Source organism: Sander lucioperca, chromosome 18 (assembly GCF_008315115.2).
Source record: "Sander lucioperca isolate FBNREF2018 chromosome 18, SLUC_FBN_1.2, whole genome shotgun sequence".
NCBI lineage: Eukaryota > Metazoa > Chordata > Actinopteri > Perciformes > Percidae > Sander > Sander lucioperca.
Window position 1 is genome coordinate 3,545,075 of NC_050190.1, and position 17,324 is coordinate 3,562,398.

At 38.2% G+C, this 17,324-nt stretch overlaps 1 protein-coding gene across 9 annotated transcripts in view; it reads right to left on the reverse strand.

Annotated features, from left to right (window-relative positions):
• Window positions 1–5,083: 5,083 nt before the first annotated feature.
• Window positions 5,084–17,324, reverse strand: part of klc1a (kinesin light chain 1a) — a 44,938-nt gene continuing 32,697 nt past the window's right edge. For 3 of the 9 annotated variants that reach the window (XM_031280287.2, XM_031280285.2, XM_035994998.1), the window contains exons 14-16: window positions 11,331–11,464; window positions 7,954–8,020; window positions 5,084–5,823 (exon numbers count right to left, since the gene is read on the reverse strand). In XM_031280287.2, the coding sequence (XP_031136147.1) occupies window positions 5,758–5,823; window positions 7,954–8,020; window positions 11,331–11,464 (267 nt within the window). In that variant the 3' untranslated portion in view covers window positions 5,084–5,757. Of the gene's footprint in view, window positions 5,824–7,953; window positions 8,021–11,330; window positions 11,465–14,144; window positions 15,605–17,324 lie in introns of those variants that run through there. The other 6 variants (XR_004895806.1, XR_004895805.1, XM_031280290.2 and 3 more) reach the window with 4 other exon arrangements.

Sequence of the window (17,324 nt, forward strand, 5' to 3'; positions counted from 1 at the left end):
TTCAATTTTTTTACCTTTTCTAATAGAATTGAATTGTTTCTTCAAGTCACTTAGTTTGTTAAAACAACAAAAAAGTATATCTCAAAGATCTTCCATACCATCTTAACTTTTTCTCATAAATTCAACATCTGTGTCTCATAATGAATTAAAAGACAGTTGTCTGGTTATTATCACATCTATTCTGCTAATAATGAGATATGTAAGTAATAGTAATACATTTCTCTATGCAATACAAGTATGTGCGTTTTGTTTTTTATTCTATCATGAACAATGTTCTCATGTTGTCTTTAATTGTTTGTGAGCAGACATCTAAAAGACGTAGAATAAAACTCAAATTTGTATTCATGTTTTAATCTTTATGATCTCTTAAGGCTCCTGCTACTGTATATACAGTCATGTGAACAAATTAGGACACCCATGCTAAAGTTGACTAAAAAGAGGAATTAAAAAAAGGGTATGTGATGATGTGGGGCTATTTTAATTCCAAAGGCCAAGGGAACTTTATCAGGATGCATAGTATCCTGGATCCATGAAATAACTGGCCTTTAAAAATAAAAATCTGCCTGCCTCTATGGGAATTTGACATAGGGGTGTACTCACTTATGCCCCCTGTATTTTAAGGAAAAACATTTATTTATTTATGATACATTATTCATTCAGAAAGAAAATTGGTGTCCTTGAAGGTTGGATTTTTCCTCATTTTTTTAATTAAGGCATTAAGATTAATTTCCAAAAGATGATTTTTTTATTTCTCTTTTTATTCAACTTTAGCATGGGTGTCCTAATTTTTTCACATGACTGTACGTATGTGTCCATGTTTTTATTCAGGCTGTTTGCTAAGTTATCAGAATATTTTGTATCAAAATTCTCAATTAAAAAGTAAGCACAATCTTTTGGAATAAAGTAAATTCCATAATTAATAATAAAAGCAAAATCCTTCAGCACAAAAATAAGTCAATGACTCCATGGAACAGTGTGTAGGATTTGGTGGGATGACGTGTACTGTACACAGTACTTCAGATCAAATATTAAAAACCACAGTACAAACATCAGGACTTTCACCAGATTATTTTAATACAGAGGGTGCGCAGTAGAACATCAGTTTGCAGACAAACGTCCCCAAAATCACAGTGAAATTAGAGAGTAAAAGTTGTGCATGTTGTTGTATTGTTATTTCTCTCTAATAAGACCATAATAAGAGGAATGTGCACACATTAAAAGCCTACATGTCTGGGAGGGCGAGTCATGAATGCCAGTTTTTCTTCCAGGAACATTTTCTGTACTTAGACATGCAGAGGAGTCAACTTTTCTTTCATATTTAACATGGAGGGCTACAGGAAGCACAACGTCCTTCAAAGAATTTCATCCTACACAGAAAAAACAAACAAACAACAACGGAGGACAACTTGACATTCAATCTTGTATTTAATTATTGTGCCCGTAGAAACTTAACTTTAGGAGATTGGACATCCCTGTGTGGAGCAGTATATGAAGAAAAGTGCAGCATCCACTTTGTTGCCGTGGTAACTAGGATGGATACATGTCCAAAGAGTTGGGTCTATTACTCTATGTGATCTCAGGAGGGGGAGTCACATCTCCAGCTCAAAGAATAGAAGTCTAAAGAAAATGTTTTCATGAAACTTCTTTTTAAAGCCTCCTGAGGGTTTGTTTTTCTGCAGTGACAGAACAGTTATCCTCTCATTTGACAAAACCTCGAACATGTTTAATCGACTGAAACAAAAAACACAAAAAGATAAAGGTATGACGTGTTTGGTAAGGTTTGTTTCTAACCATCGGAGTGCTGTCTTAAAATAGTTTTTAAAATTCACATTTAAATGAAATTATTTTGGCCTTTCTTTGCATCCATACAAAACTACTTTGCATTTTAATCTCGTGTAAACTACATTCAGAACTTCCCAACATTAAACTACGTCTTTCTATATATCATGAACAACACTTTGTTGCCAGTTGCCAAAGGTGTTGCCTGTCTAACGTTGCCCAATATGTTGCCCAGTTGATCAAACCCATCAGATAGAGTAAAGTTATGTGCCTCGTAACTTTGTGGAGCCTCTAACAGTAAGACAAGCATTAAAAAAAGACCGATCAACAGTCGACAAGAAGCTTCAACACACTCGACTCTGTAACGTCAAACAGCGTCAATAAAAAGAAGAAAAAACAAGAACTTCATTCAAAAAATTAGATCTTTAACATTTTTAAAAGGTCACTGCGACTTTGACTAAATTATTGCCGGCACAGAAGGTCAAATGACCATGAATATCATTCAAGTTATCAAATCTAGTCAGCTTCATCTTCTTCATCTTTGTTCTTTTTAATAGAGTGTGGTCTAGACCTACTCTATCTGTAGAGTGTCCTGAGATAACTTCTGTTATGATTTGACACAATAAATAAAATTGAATTGAATTTCAATTCTCTACTTCGGTCCAGATTTGAATTCCTTTTCCATTAAATCAGAATCAGAAGAGTTTTTCCAACAAAGGAGGGTAAAGTCAAGCTTATTGCACACCCCTGCAAAAAAAAAAAGTTCATGTACTCTCCAATAACATAAAAACAAACAACTTGTAATGCAGTAAATGCATTAGTCATTATTCGGATTGAAGTATGTCAGTATGCGATAATTATACAGTGAAGCCAGTTTGCTTTCTTTCGGTCGGTCTAATGTTTCCAGTGCAAATCTCTCATTACTGACACATTTACACACATGGAACGGGGTTTAATGAAGAATTCAGATATAAATTCAGTCTGAAGATGATTTCTGGAAACCCTGAGACTGCTTTAAAGATGCACGAGGGTTAAACCCGATCAGGGCTGGGTGTGGAACCCCAACACATTGTTTGGTAAAAAGAGAAATGTGTCTGCAGCAGAGGAAACTGTCAAGTACCAAAAAGCTTGCATCAATTGTCAGATTTTTACGTATTTCTTTGAACTCATCGCAATTTTCAGCTTTTCTGTTGAGATGATTTGCAGCTTTTCTTCCTCTTATTGTTTTGCCCAGTGGGTTTAAAGGTGCAGTAGGTAAGACTTATAAAACTAACTTTCTGTCATATTTGCTGAAACTGACCCTATGTTCTAGTAGAACGACATGAAGCAGGTCATTTAAAATAAAATGCGGCTCCTCTGGCACCACCTACAGCCTGGAGTGGGATTTGCAAAAAATCCACCGCTCCCTGTTCAGATGCACCAATCAGAGCCGGGGGGGGGTTTCTAACTGCGTGTCAATCACTGCTCATGCACACGCATTTATTCTCCCTTGTGGGGGGAGGGGCTTAGAAGACTGTTTGGGCTTTAGCAGAAGGGGGGAGGGACTGAGAAGTTGTTGATGTTCACATTTTTTGGCTAAGTTAGATCTTCGCAATCCTACCTACAGCACCTTTAAGTTAGCAGTCTGTTTTGGGTGATGCAAAATCAGCATCCAGCTGCTGTCATGATGAATATTTGGGAGTGTGGATACATATTTTCCCCTTTAGACTCAATTCTGTAGGCTATTTTGTAAATAGGTCAGTAAATGAATTGTAGTTTTAAATAACACTTTGGATTTCAAAGTGAATCGCTGGTATACAGTGATATATATATATATATATCTGTTAAACTATATCTATAGTTAAACCTAGCTATGGGAGGAATACTCCCTCTTGTTTTGGTAATAGCAAATATACATTTTCTACATTTGCGACTTAAATCTCAGGAATAACTCTAGCATGATGATAAGCATTTTAAATGATTCATAATTTGCACCTTTTGGTTGGATTTGTTCGACTTTACTCGTGTGGTAAAGTGTTGTCTTGAATGAACACTAACACACCTGGAAGTAACAATAAAAGCTGTAACATTTCTCCCTTAGCATGTGAAAGTGTGGCGTGGCTTTAACTTTGCAGTCAGTGTGTGAAACTACCGCCTGGATCCTGAGAGTGTGTCGGTCGGCCTTCACGTGCCAAAAACATGTCATCGTCCTGCCTCCCTATTTCAGAGCATCACTTCGACGTTTAGGAAGACAATGCTGCTGTTCTCCAGAAGATATAAGGATAAACTCTTCAGAGCAATGCAAAGACAGACAGAAACAAATAAAACATCATTTACAAAAAAAAAACAAATGTAAACATAGAACTTCATACAGCAAAAGCAAAATAATCGTCAATCAACACAGGACGCAGGAACATTTTTGGAAAACAATTGTTAAAGAGATGTGTTCCCTCCACAGGTTTCCAACGGGTTCATTCATGCAGAAAATCAGATCTTCGTTTCGGTGGTGCAACTATTGGAAATGTCTGTTCATTTGTGTGACTATCGTAAATATTACTTTGCTACAGATCTTATTTTCGCAATCAATCCAAAAACCCAGTTCAGAACTTCCATTGGAAGCCTGCAGATTGAGCGCAGAGCTAAGCTAACGTCCGGGTCGGCCTACAATAAGACGTCATTGCTGGACTAGTTTCCTGCAGTCGCTGCAGTTTTAGTTGTTAAAAACATTTTAAGTGACATTGAGGCAGAGCTGTCTCTCATTGCATCAAGTTAAACCTCAGTGGGTGAAGCCAAAGTTTAAGTTGGTAAAAGTTTATTTCCCTCATTCATTCATTAATATGTGCAGTACTGGTGATCAATTAGACTGCCACTTTAAAACTTTCCTGCTTTGATTTAAAATTTCAAAACTTTTAAAGACAAAGTCTTCCTTGATAAAGGTCTACGGACTAAAATCTCATTAATCAATAAATAAAGTGAACTAAAGTGTGCTGTATTTTTGGTTTTACTTCTTATGGAGGGATCAGATCATCATTTTGGTCGGATATCCGTCACCTTCCTCTTTCTTTGTGTTGGCGTTCTAAACTCCAGTGGATTTGTGAGGACTATGGTTAACTGCTCCTCAGATCTCTGCAGGGTAAATCCAGACAGCTAGCTAGACTATCTGTCCAATCTGAGTTTTCTGTTGCACGACTAAAACAAATTTTGAATGTACACACGTTCCACCAAAACTAGTTCCTTCCCGAGACTATTTTGCAGCGGTACTGTGGCTCTGACCGGTGCTTAGCGCCGCCCAGGACGACTGTGATTGGTTTAAAGAAATGCCATTAAATCAGAGCACATTTTTCTCCCATCCCAGAATGCTGTGTGGACTAGCCAGACCCTCCTCCGCAGCGCTGTGGAGGAAAGTCTGAAAATGCGAGACTATTATTTTAGAAATTCAAGAGAAATTGGAGTCTAAAACTTGCGGTTTGCAGCAGGTTTCATGTTGGTTTAGGCTTCCTTCAGTGTGACGTCATGTAGCTAAAACAACTGAGCTCATCTTTGGCTTCATCCACAACAGTTTAACTGGACCGATGAGTTCTGAGAGAAATGTTTGTAAAACTAAAGCTCCACTCTGCATCTGCTTTCATTCAAGCTGTAGCATTAAATATTGATTTGAGAGGACAATCACTCACACCAGCACACACTTACAGTACATACAGTACACGCACATACAAATCAAAAGATACACACACTCAAACCGCAAACAGCAGGTCACTGTACTGTATGTTCATCTTGCTCTTGTTCCTCGATGTGTGTTGAAAACAAAAAATGCCACAAAGCTTCAGAAAGTGCAGTGAAACATTGAGACCTGTACAGCGGGGCACTTGGTGGTGTGATGCTGAAGTATAATGTGGGAGGCTGTTTACAGTGAGGAGGTTGTGGACAGGAAGTGACCTCTCAGGCTCCGACCTTCACCCTTCACCCTTCACCCTCCCCCCACCAGGGTCAGATAAACCTTCAACGCGCCAGGTCGGTGTGGCTGGCACTCAGGTCGCGACTGTTCCTCAGACGATTATTTCGTTCCTGGAGAGAAAACACAGCAGAAAAGGAAAATTACATGAAGAACTGAACAACATGAAATACTAAAGGAGCCAATTGACCGGGGTCAGCCCTATGTTCCCACATTTCTAAGATTCTTCTTAAAATTAGGCCCTATGTTAGGGTTAGGATTTGGGTTACATTCCATCTGTAGTCCATTGCTACTGGATAATAGGTTGGGTGTAATTGGCTACCAAATTGGGAGAAAGGGGGATCAAATCTGATACAAATTTATGAAAAAGGAAATGTGGGAACATAGGGCCTAATTTTGAAAAAAATCTTAGAAATGTGGGAACATAGAGACTAATTTTGAAAAAATTCTTAGAAATGTGGGAACATAGGGCTGTGGGACCATAGGCACGCTCCCAATTGATCCATCCCATCTCACTGCTCTGGTGTTATACAAGAACACAACAGAATATGCATTTCAGTAATAATAAGTGTAACATGCTGGCCTTTTAGCACTTTTTTGGCCAGGCGACTCATTCTCTTCAGATGGAAAGACCCTCTACCCCCTTCATAGTCTCAATGGGTTATAGAAGTTATGTAATATCTTAAACTAGAGAAGATATCATACTCTCTCCAAGGGTCTGTTTTTAAAGTTTCATACTATTTGGCAGCCTTTCTTGACATTTGTAGAGAAAATGGAAGCAAAGAATGTGACCCCACAGTACATTGTATATTCCTATGTTGTTATTGATTTCTCCTAATTGTTTTTCTTCTTTCAGGTAAATATATAAAGTAACTTTAATTTAGAAGTGTTGGTCTGGTAGGTAGGTGGGTGGGTGGACAGATGTTTGGGATTAGTTTTGATTGTTGTATCTTGTTAATATCTCTGAAAATTTTTTATAAACAGACCTTGATCAAAAAAGAACTGAACAACGAACAGACCCCCAATATTTCAACTTTTTAGGAACTAAGATTTTGCCTTTAGCTCGACCAAAATGACTCAAGGCTGGTAAACATGTAAATAGGCTTTAACCCATAGTGACTGATATGAGCAATGATGGAAGAAATACTCCGAACTTCTACTTAAGTAAGAGTACAGTGCAAAAACAGTAAAAAATTTTAACTTCTGCAAGTATTAGCATCAAAATATACTTAAACTACCAAAAGTAAAAGTACTAAATGTACTTTCTATAACTGGATACAACACATTAAAACCAATGACATTTATTACAACTTTCCTTTGAAATGATTATTCTGTTAGCTCTGAGATAGCAGCTCCTAGTGAAAAGCTTTTTTTCTCTGACCTGATGTAAGATTATCTAAATAACCTGGAAGACAACATCTGTTGTTGTGTTAACTGTGGATTTGGGTTTACTTATAGTACATTATATCACACTTTGATTTCCATCCTGTTTGTGAAAGCGTCAAACGAGAAAAACACATTCTCCCTGTTAATACTTTGTGTTGATTAGTAAAAAATGATGGTGTGCGAAGTAAGTGTGTGAGTCATACTCATGTTGTATCATTAGTGATGAATCTGACACAAAATAACTCTACAGATCCTCAGGTGATAGTTCATACAGACATGAAAGGAGTATAAAATAAAAGACCGGGTCCAAAAGTATCTGCAAAAAGTTCTTTAATGGTTTGTTTTACCCTCTTGGTAAACCAGGTGGCGCTAGGTTAACTTTTAAGTATTCTTCATAAACTTTCTGGCCCTCTCAAGAGCATTCTGGCATTCATTTTTGAAATCAATGTTGTAGTTATTGTTGTTCATCCTGATGTAATGTTCAATTTACAATCATATCTAACAGAGAAAAAGCAGCGACATTTGCATAACTGACAACCTGGAATGAGAAGTTATTTAGCCTTTTTGCTTGATAAAATACAATGAATTTATTATAAACTAAATGGTAATGAGGGTTATTTAACTAATTGTGTCAGCAACAAACTTATGTAATCAATGTAATTGATCGAGTATTGAAGGATATATTAATATAGAATAGGGGTAGGACGAGACAATGCATGTCCACCTTCCTACTCTTCCCATATTTAAAATGTTCAAAATAAAGTTGAACTTTGACCCAGGATGTTGCCGCCGGTTACCAGCAGGGTTAAAGACAAACTGACAGATACTTTTGGACTCCCGGCACTCGGCCTCCTTACTTGGTAGTGGTCAGTCGCAGCCTTGTCCGCCACGTTAAGAACCCCCAGAGAGCTGGCTCGCTTCATGCTGCACCCAGAGCCGGGACATGCAGGGAGGGGGGGTGGGGTGGGGGAGGAGTCAGAGGTCAGAGGTCGGGGGGGGGGGTGTGGAGAGGCAGGTGTGAGGAGTTTAGCTCAGTGGAAATGGTGGTGGTATATATGTTTGTGATGGTTAATGACATACATGATCATTTCATACAAAGGTTAGTCTCACTAAGTGTCTTGACAACTTCTTCTCATCCTATTTATGATATTTAGGAAGTTAAATATAAAACTTTGGTACCACTTTCTAAAATGACGCCCTCTGTTATTTAATCTTTTTTAGCTCTTTAACCAACAAAACAAAAATCTATTTATTAACGTTTTACCTTTGGCAATTTGTTGTCAAAACATTTATAATAAGAGATGACTAAGGCTACGTTCAGACTGCAGGCAAAAGTGGCCCAAATCAGATTTTTTTGGGGTCAAGTGACCAGGTCAGACTTCTTCAGAAGTAGTGTGAACACTCAAATCTTGCCCAGGTCTGATTTTTTCAAATCAGATTTAGACCACTTCCATATGTGGTCCTGAATCAGACTCAGGTCTGATTTTTTTCAATGCGGCTGCAGTGTGAACAACCAAGGCGGATTTGATGCGACTTTCACGTCGATCTAAATCGACATTTGTCACAATTATGCGCCTGCGGGAGTTAAACTGCGTCACTGTCAAGCTCTTCACAACACAGCCCCACCACTCCTGGCTTCGCCTCTGCATCCACACAGACCTCTGTAGTGAATTTGCAGCCATAACCCTGCAAAAGGCCAAAATAGCCAATTTGGCTCTTTCTCTTCATTCTTCTCCTGCTCAGCACCTGCTCATTAATGTTACGGCTGCCATTACACAAACATTTTGTAATAAAAGTGAAAATGCTTACTTCCTCCATAACCTCCCTAACTTTAGTTCAACAGCGTGCTGCGTCTGATGTCATTGTTCTTTTGCGCATGTGGGTCAGTTCGAAACAGCAAACAGTTCACACTGGAATCTGATATAGGCCACATTTTAAAAGGTAATGTGAACAGCCAAACAAAAAAATCGGATCTGAGCAAAAAATCTGAATTAAGCATTAAGACTTGCGGTGTAAACGTAGCCTTAATAACTTTTGCTGCGGTGTAATTATAAAGTAAGAAATATGTGACAATTATTAACATAATGGCTTGTGCCTGATATTTAAATCGTAATAAATTACTTATTATTGAAGTCATTAGTTACACGGTACAAACCCTCTCGAAAAGGTTCCTTAATAGAAAGTGGTACCTATTGAAGTAAGCTGCAACAGGTCTTTTTATTAATGAGCTGTAAAGTGATATTTACACGTCAGAGGACTTCATGCACATACCAACAATCATGCCTGGACAAAAACTTGGGTTCAGTGAAGTCACACTGCAGAAACACGTCCATCCTGACAAGAAATGGGATCCTTTCCTCACTCTGCACTTTTTCATTATACACTCAAATAAACAATCTAACACTGATTCAAGGCTTTTCCTTTAAATGTGTACACTTTCTGTCCTTTTTAAGACAATAAATCTACTGTATAAAAACAGGATGGCTGAAATTTAAGATTGAAAAACATTTAAAATGTTTTTAGGGTGGCCAGTTACACACTCGTTTGAGTTGGGTGGGGGTAACACTACTTTCTTTCCCCATGTTTCCTCTCAGTATCTATGGTCGCTTTTAAATAAAGGGCAAAATACTAAATAATACTTAAAATGACTCGTTGACTTGTTTGAAAGTGTGTAAAGTGGCATTCTTCATTCTACCACCAGATAGCGCCAATGTAAGGAATCTTTAAGTTCTACACATATGGTGTAGCAACCTGGAAACATTTTGGAGGATAGTTTGGTGCAAGGCTGGCCCAATTTGATTTTAATGTTGATGTGGAACAGGTATTTTCATTATTAGATATCATTATCTACAACTGGCTTCATTTGCTGGCGGGAAGATTGAACTTCCATTTTAGGGAAACCTCTTCTTAAAAACACGCAGCTTCGTGGTCTACTGTAGGACGCATACCAGGTATTAAACATCCACACCTGTTACTCTAGCTGTAAACTGTCAAATAAAAAGGCCCTAAAATGTTGTTATTTTTGTGTAGTAGGTGGTAGTGATGTCGGTCAGCCGATTAACAATGCTTAATGACTTGTTAAAATGGACATTTCTGCAGTGATTTACCATCACCGGATGATCGTCATGACGACGATGTTACTGCCATCATCATCATCAGGACCATCATGTTAAGGAGCCACAGAGAAGAGCAGCACAGAAAGGAAAATAGAAACCCGTGAGCAAACAGATGAGGCATGCAAGTCCAAACATTCAAATGAACAAATTTATTCATAAATAAAAATTCAACAAAAACAGCCATGCAGACAAGTTTGTTTTTCAGAGTAAAATTCACAAAGAAAAAAATTGAAAATAATAAAATCCAAAGAAAGTAAAACTGAACTACATTTCAAAACAAATTGAAATAAATAGTCCAAAAGCCCCAAAATGCAATAAATAGGTGTAACTATTAGTGGTTAAAACAAACAAAGTAAATGAGTTCCAGGCATAACAAGCATAAAGGCATTTCATAAGCAGACATTAGTTTGTGTCTGGTTGCAGCCTCCACACGTCTGCTGCATTATTTTCCCATTTCATCAGCTCTGTACATGTGCTGCTTACTGTACAGTCTTTGGTTTTCTAACTTCATCAGGTTTGGTCTTTACAACGGAATATTAGGACCACTGTAAGGAAAACAATTCAAAAGCTGAAATATTTCAAGAAAACAAATGTAATATTACGAATGACATATTACATCTTTCTCAAATTATTTGAAATAGTGACATTTCCTCGAAATATTACACCTTTCTTCTAAAGATTTTATGTCTTTTTTTCTCACAATATTCCATCTTTATTCTGAAAGTAGTACGACTTTTTACAGGTTATTTTCTAAAGTTTTTATTTTTTCTTTGATGATTTGCTTTCCAAACAGTGGCTCGAACACTCACTGACAGACAAACCAAACCATGAAGAAGAAAAGTTGGACACTGTACCGAGGCAGTGTGAGGACAGAAAAGTAAACCAATGTGATGGGAAAAAAAGGACCAATGTGTATGTGCCAGTAAAAGCTTCCTCCGTCATTTCATGTGCAAACAGCTTTAGAGTTACTTCACCGCCAGCAAAGTACAGCGAATCCCTTCTTTTATTTTTGGTTAGTTTGCCAAGCAGCCGAGCCGAGGGCTGGAGGGCCGGCTCGTTCCTCCAGTGCATAAAGTCAGAGTCACCTGGGTCAGTCAGGTGTCTGTTGGGATAGTTACCCGGGGTTTTTGGGCTCGCTGTTTTGGGACGAGCCGCCGCCTTTCAGCTTGCGGACCAGTTTCTCGCTGCTGCGACGGATCGACGCTCGCAGTTTACTGAAGGAGCCGCTCCTCTTCAGAGAGCCGGAGCCGTCCTGATGGGAGACGTCACAGCGTTACACTCATTTATACACACAGGCCCCCCCCCCCCCCTTTTCTTTTTTAAAATAAGAGCGCAGCGCACACACACACACACACACACACACACACACACACACACACACACACACACAGTGTAAATCCTGTAGTGTTAACTGCTAATTTATGCTAAATGTCATTTATTCACTGTATAATAACACAATGCCATACACAGTCCTACATATTTATCTTTATGTATCTATAGTTTTTGTTTTACTGTTTGTTTATTTATTTAATTTTTGTTTACTTCCTATTTTTAGCTAAAAGTTTATTGTTGTTATTCTTATACTGTATTTTCTATACTGTATTTTTATACCTCTTTATTTTCTATACAAGTGTTTGTAAGCTGAAATCTGCTGCTGGAAATCCAATTTCATTGCGGGAGTCATCCCAAAAGGATCAATAAAGAGAAGTCTAAGTAAGACTGCCCTTCAATAAAAATCCAGCATGTTGCCTGATGCAGATGATAAAAATGCTGATTTTTTATTTAACCAACAGACTCTGCAAAACCTGCAACGAAACCTGACTGAATGAGGACATTGAGTCTCTCGTGGTCTTGATGATTTAAAATATTCAGAGGCAAAAACAACAACAAAGTATATTTTGTCTTAATCATTAGTTTTTTCGTGACCATATGTCAAAGAAATCCGGCTATACTGGTAGATTTAATTAAAAGCTTATGGGTAGCAGTCTTCAAACAGCAGCACTGGTGAATCTCACACACACACACACACACACACACACACACACACACACACACATGCATACATGATGCAGTATTGCAGATGCACTCATTTGCAAACCTGTAAAGTTACAAGCTCAGTAATCTGTGCATTATAATTCCATACTGCACACACACACACACACACACACACACACACACACACACACACACACACACACACACACACACACACACACACACACACACACACACACACACACACACACACACACACACACACACACACACACACACACACACACACATGTTGTTAGTGTGGGACAGGTAAAACCATCTATTGGTACATAGAGTCCAACGTGACCAATGCAGTTCAGTGCTCTAATAGGCTACAATTACTAAAAACATTTAAGTTAATTTTAATTTTATGTTTCCTGTCAGATGTATCCGGTTCCTTTTTAACAAAGCGTTGTCCCTGACTCATTCAACATAACCATGACTGGACGTTTCTTGACTGATACCCTCAACACACCCTCAGTGAGGCTGCATCGCAACTCATTTTCTTGACTTTACTCTCAAAATATCACAACTTTTATTTTTTATCTTTCGACATTTTTCTTAGACCTTTTTTCTCCATATATTGCTCACAATATTAAAATCTATAGATTGTTTGTATCCGTGTTTAACATGGTTACAGTCTGCGCCCCGACACCTCCCTTTCAGTCTGGATCCTAAACAGAAGTGAGGCTTTGACAGTATCGTCTCTGACTGCCACTCACTTTCTGTTTGAGCAGACAGGAGTTTTTAGTCATTTAAACATAACCTCACACATGTTAACATATTGTCAACTTAAACCTCAATGGCCAGAGTCAAACAACCAGTGTTTCTGGCAAAGTAATGTTAGGCTGAGTCAAAGAGTCCAGGAATAAAAGAAGAAGAAGCTGATGATGACACTGAGCATGCTGGGTACTGACAAAAGCACTCTAGCCATACTTCTAAAATCTGATTTCATCACAAAGGCAGGACTGGAAGAAGTACTCCGATATTTTCCTTAAGTAAAAATAGCAGTAGCACAGAGTATTAAATACTCGGTTACAAGTAAAAGTCCTGCATTCAAAAACTATCAGCATCAAAATATACTTTAAGTAAAATTACTCATTATGCAGAATGGCCTGTTTCAGAATATTATATTTTGGATCATGAGTATTGATACAATAATATGTAAGCATCATTAATGTTACAGCTGGTAAAGGTGGGGCTCATTTGAACTACTATATACACATGTTTATAATATATCATCATTTATTAGTTGATTGTATATCTTATTAATCTCAATGTGCAATGCAACTAGTAACGAAAAGCTGTCAGATTAATGTAGTGGAGTAAAAAGTTCAATATTTGCCTCTCAGATGTGGTGAAGTAGAAGTAGATGGTAGCATAACATCAGTGGTGGAATGTAACTAAGTACATTTACTCAAGTACTGTACTTTTGTACAATTTGTAATGCCAATACTGTTTCTAGAAGGACCTCAAACATTTCTTTACTGCAGTTTCTTGTAACTTAAGATATATCTGGGATCAGCGTATATTGGCTGAAAATATCAATACTTGGTTGATTAACTATACATCTAAAAACGGTGGTTCTTTTGGTTTAGCCCTCAAATAGCAAAGTAAACTTTTGGCTCACAGGGATTTCTTTTTATTAGGGTTAACTCATTATTTGAAGCTTTGGCCACGTTTAATATGAACATCTGACATCGTTACATTATAGATATGACAGAAAATACAGAAAAGCATAATAGGACTCCTTTGAAGTATTTTCAACAACTGCTTTGACTCGAGTTTCAGTACCTAGAGAAGTGCTGCTGAGAGTTATTAATGTTTAGAGCTCACACAGTTAAGAAGGCACACACACAGAAAAGAGAGGGAACACACAAAAAGGCGACAGGCACAGGTTTCAGGTGAGCAAAGAGTTTAGGTTTTATTAGAAGTTAAGAAAGATGCACAAACAGGACAGGAAGGACACACAGAAAGATCATTAGCAAGGAGCCGAGAACAGAGATGGGGAGACCATTTCAGATCCCAAATTTCCAACAAATGCATAATTGCTTGCTTAGCCCCACCACCTCCACCCATCCTGACATCTATATACAGAGATATACAGAAGGTAACAGGCTGGATGCACCATGTTTAGGCCAAAAACTTTACTTCTTTTATCTTTAAACTTTGACATTTATTTGAAAATGTCCATTTCATATCATAACTTTATCAGATAAACTATTATGTTGAAGTTAAAACACATTGTGCATGCATCCTGTTACGTTTGACGTGTCCTCTCTGTGACATCACAACATTAGTTTATGTGTCTGATATTGCCACCAGATGACACAGAGTGCAAAATTAATGACTAAACTCTAATAAAGCCACAAGCCAGGCTGCTTCTCGATCATGCTGACGAGTTACGCTGATGTTATTTACAGCATTTTAAGAATCACTATGAGCTTTGAGACACCACTAATGACGTTTAGGTGTAAATGCTAAATCAAACTGAAAGGAGAAGAGAAGCTTCTACCCTCCATAGAAAGAGAGACGGCGAGGTGGGTGGATAAAGGGTTCAAAGCTTTAACTCTGGCCATTTTATACCTGAAACGTGTTTGACAAAGGTTGTGTGGTAAGTGTATTTTTGGAGCGGCCAATCAGCTTTTTCTACCATTTCTTTTAAGCTCCAAGGAAGCAAAGAACTTTGAAATGAAGCAACAGGTGTTATTCTGGGTCAGAATTGTTGTGTTTGGGTGGGATTTGGAAAGTTCAGAGTCCAGGTCAAAATAGAGAGAGTTATGCTTTAAAGGACAGCTGAGAGGACAAGATTTAAGGGCATACTGTCAATCTCTCCACATAATCCCCCCAACAACCAATAAATGAGTCTACAGCCAATATGAAAGTACAGTTAGAAGACACCAGAGAGGAAGTAGAGAAGCAGAGGCTAGTGTTAAATGGCAGCAGAAACAACATGATAAGAGTTTAATGTTGTCATAAAGAAACATCAGCCCTGTCCTCTCCCACCCACAGCAGACACACACAGTCGAGCACAGAGCTTCAGAGACGAGTAGGAAGCAGAGGTTTGGATTTAGACACACAAGCTGTCTCTGCACAGTTCCCCCCCCCCCCCAAAACCCAGCAGAGAGGAGGGTTTAAAAGCAACACTATCACTCTATTTCGACCCGGTGTGAAGAATCCCCACCAGAACATCCGGAGGGGGTGGAGGAGCGAGAGCGAGAGCGAGAGCGAGAGAGAGAGAGAGAGGCGGGTTCATAGTTGAAGAAAACTGCGAAGCTGAAGGGGTTGAGGCGAAGTGAGGCGTCCGTCATGCAGAAGACAAGTTTTTAGAACCATTACAAGGCATCTGGAGTTATGCCTGCCGGTCAGACGGAGCAGAAAGAGAGAGAAGGAAAGAGAGATGAGATAGTTTGAAATGAGCAATTTAGGAGTGAGAAAGAAATGAAAAAGAACAGTTTAGGAAGAGAAGAGGTAGGGAAACAATAAACAGACAGACAAGGTTATCGAGTTCCCAGATCAGACACAGTACTTCTCCACCAGCTTGTGCATTAGCTAGAGAGGCTTTGGCAAAAGCAATCAATTTCTCTTTTTTTTTTAATTTTTTTTTTTATAAAAGACAGCCCAGTTACATGATAAGTGATACAACTCCTTAAAAATGATCCTGACTGATAGACAATGGGGCTGAGCATTATGAACAATATAAACACTGATTGTGAGAGAAGCATTTCCTCAATAAGATAATGAGAAACTTGGATAAACTAGCAATTAGACCGATCCCGTCTAATGAGTAGCAAGGCACACAAAGAAACGCTGCCACAACAATGTCAACTTCTTCTCCACATAACACATACTTTTTATTTTTAAATAGTAACATGTTGATTCTAGGCTTAAGGGAATCTTTCAGCTCAGAAATATGTTATCATGATGTGCACTCAGTTGCCAGTTTAGGTACACCTACAGTAGCTAAACCTAAAATCTACCTAAATGAAGGTTATAATGTTTAGTTTGCTTGCTTTTTTTGGTGTTGATTTAATGTTATGGTCATTTAAGAGGATGCAGTTTGTGTTGCATGTGTTTCTAATATTTTGTCCACAATGTTTATATACATTATATCCCAATACAGTTTAACAGCAACACAAACTACATTCTCCAAAAAAGGAGCACACAGTTGAATAAACACCTTTCTAAAACTAAAAACATTATAACCTTCATGAAGGAGGATTTATTGCAGAACATAGTTGTATTACTGCAATAGTTTTAACTATGTGTACCTAATAAACCGGTAACCAAGCGTATATCGATACTGAAAGCCAAAATATCTCTTACAACTTCCGTTTGTGGACCAAAACACAAGAATTATGTAGATAAACATGACCGATATTCTAAAATCAGGCCAAAAAGCTAAAATAATATTTTTGTTCTATGTCAGTTCCAACCAACTGAAGTGGCTGGTAAAATAAAAACACCCAGCCTTTAGTATTTCAGCTTCTCTTAGGCCATAGGCCATTTTCCACAGTTCAGTTCAAATGGCCTGGGGTCTCGCCCACTGACTCGTTAAGAGTCCAAAAACCCAGAAAAACAAAACAAACCCAAGAGGAAGTGACTGGTTTTGAGGCATGGAAGACAAGTTATCATCAGCTCTGTCCAGACACAATTCACACCTCCTGCTTCCTGCTTCAGGTGTGAAAGTGAAAATCTAATAAAAGGTCTCAGCTGACTTAATGAACCTCTACGTGTTCGATTACAGATGGACAGCTTTTGACAGGGTGGGAAAGTAACACCAGAAATATGCCAATATGCCTATAAACTCTGGCTCAGGCTATTAGGCAGGTTTATATAATACGTGCCACTAAGGGTGGAAACTAAACTATTTTTTTAAGATGCAACAGTCGTTATAGTCTCTATATTGTCTGCAACTGCTAAAAGTACCTGACTACTTATTCAAATACAGACAAATACTAATACCAACATAGCAAGGCATCAGAAGGTGATTACAGTTCTTTCTTTGACTATTCTTTAACCACATATGCATAAGAACTGCAGTTCACTGTGGGATAACTCACAGAGTTCGCCACCAG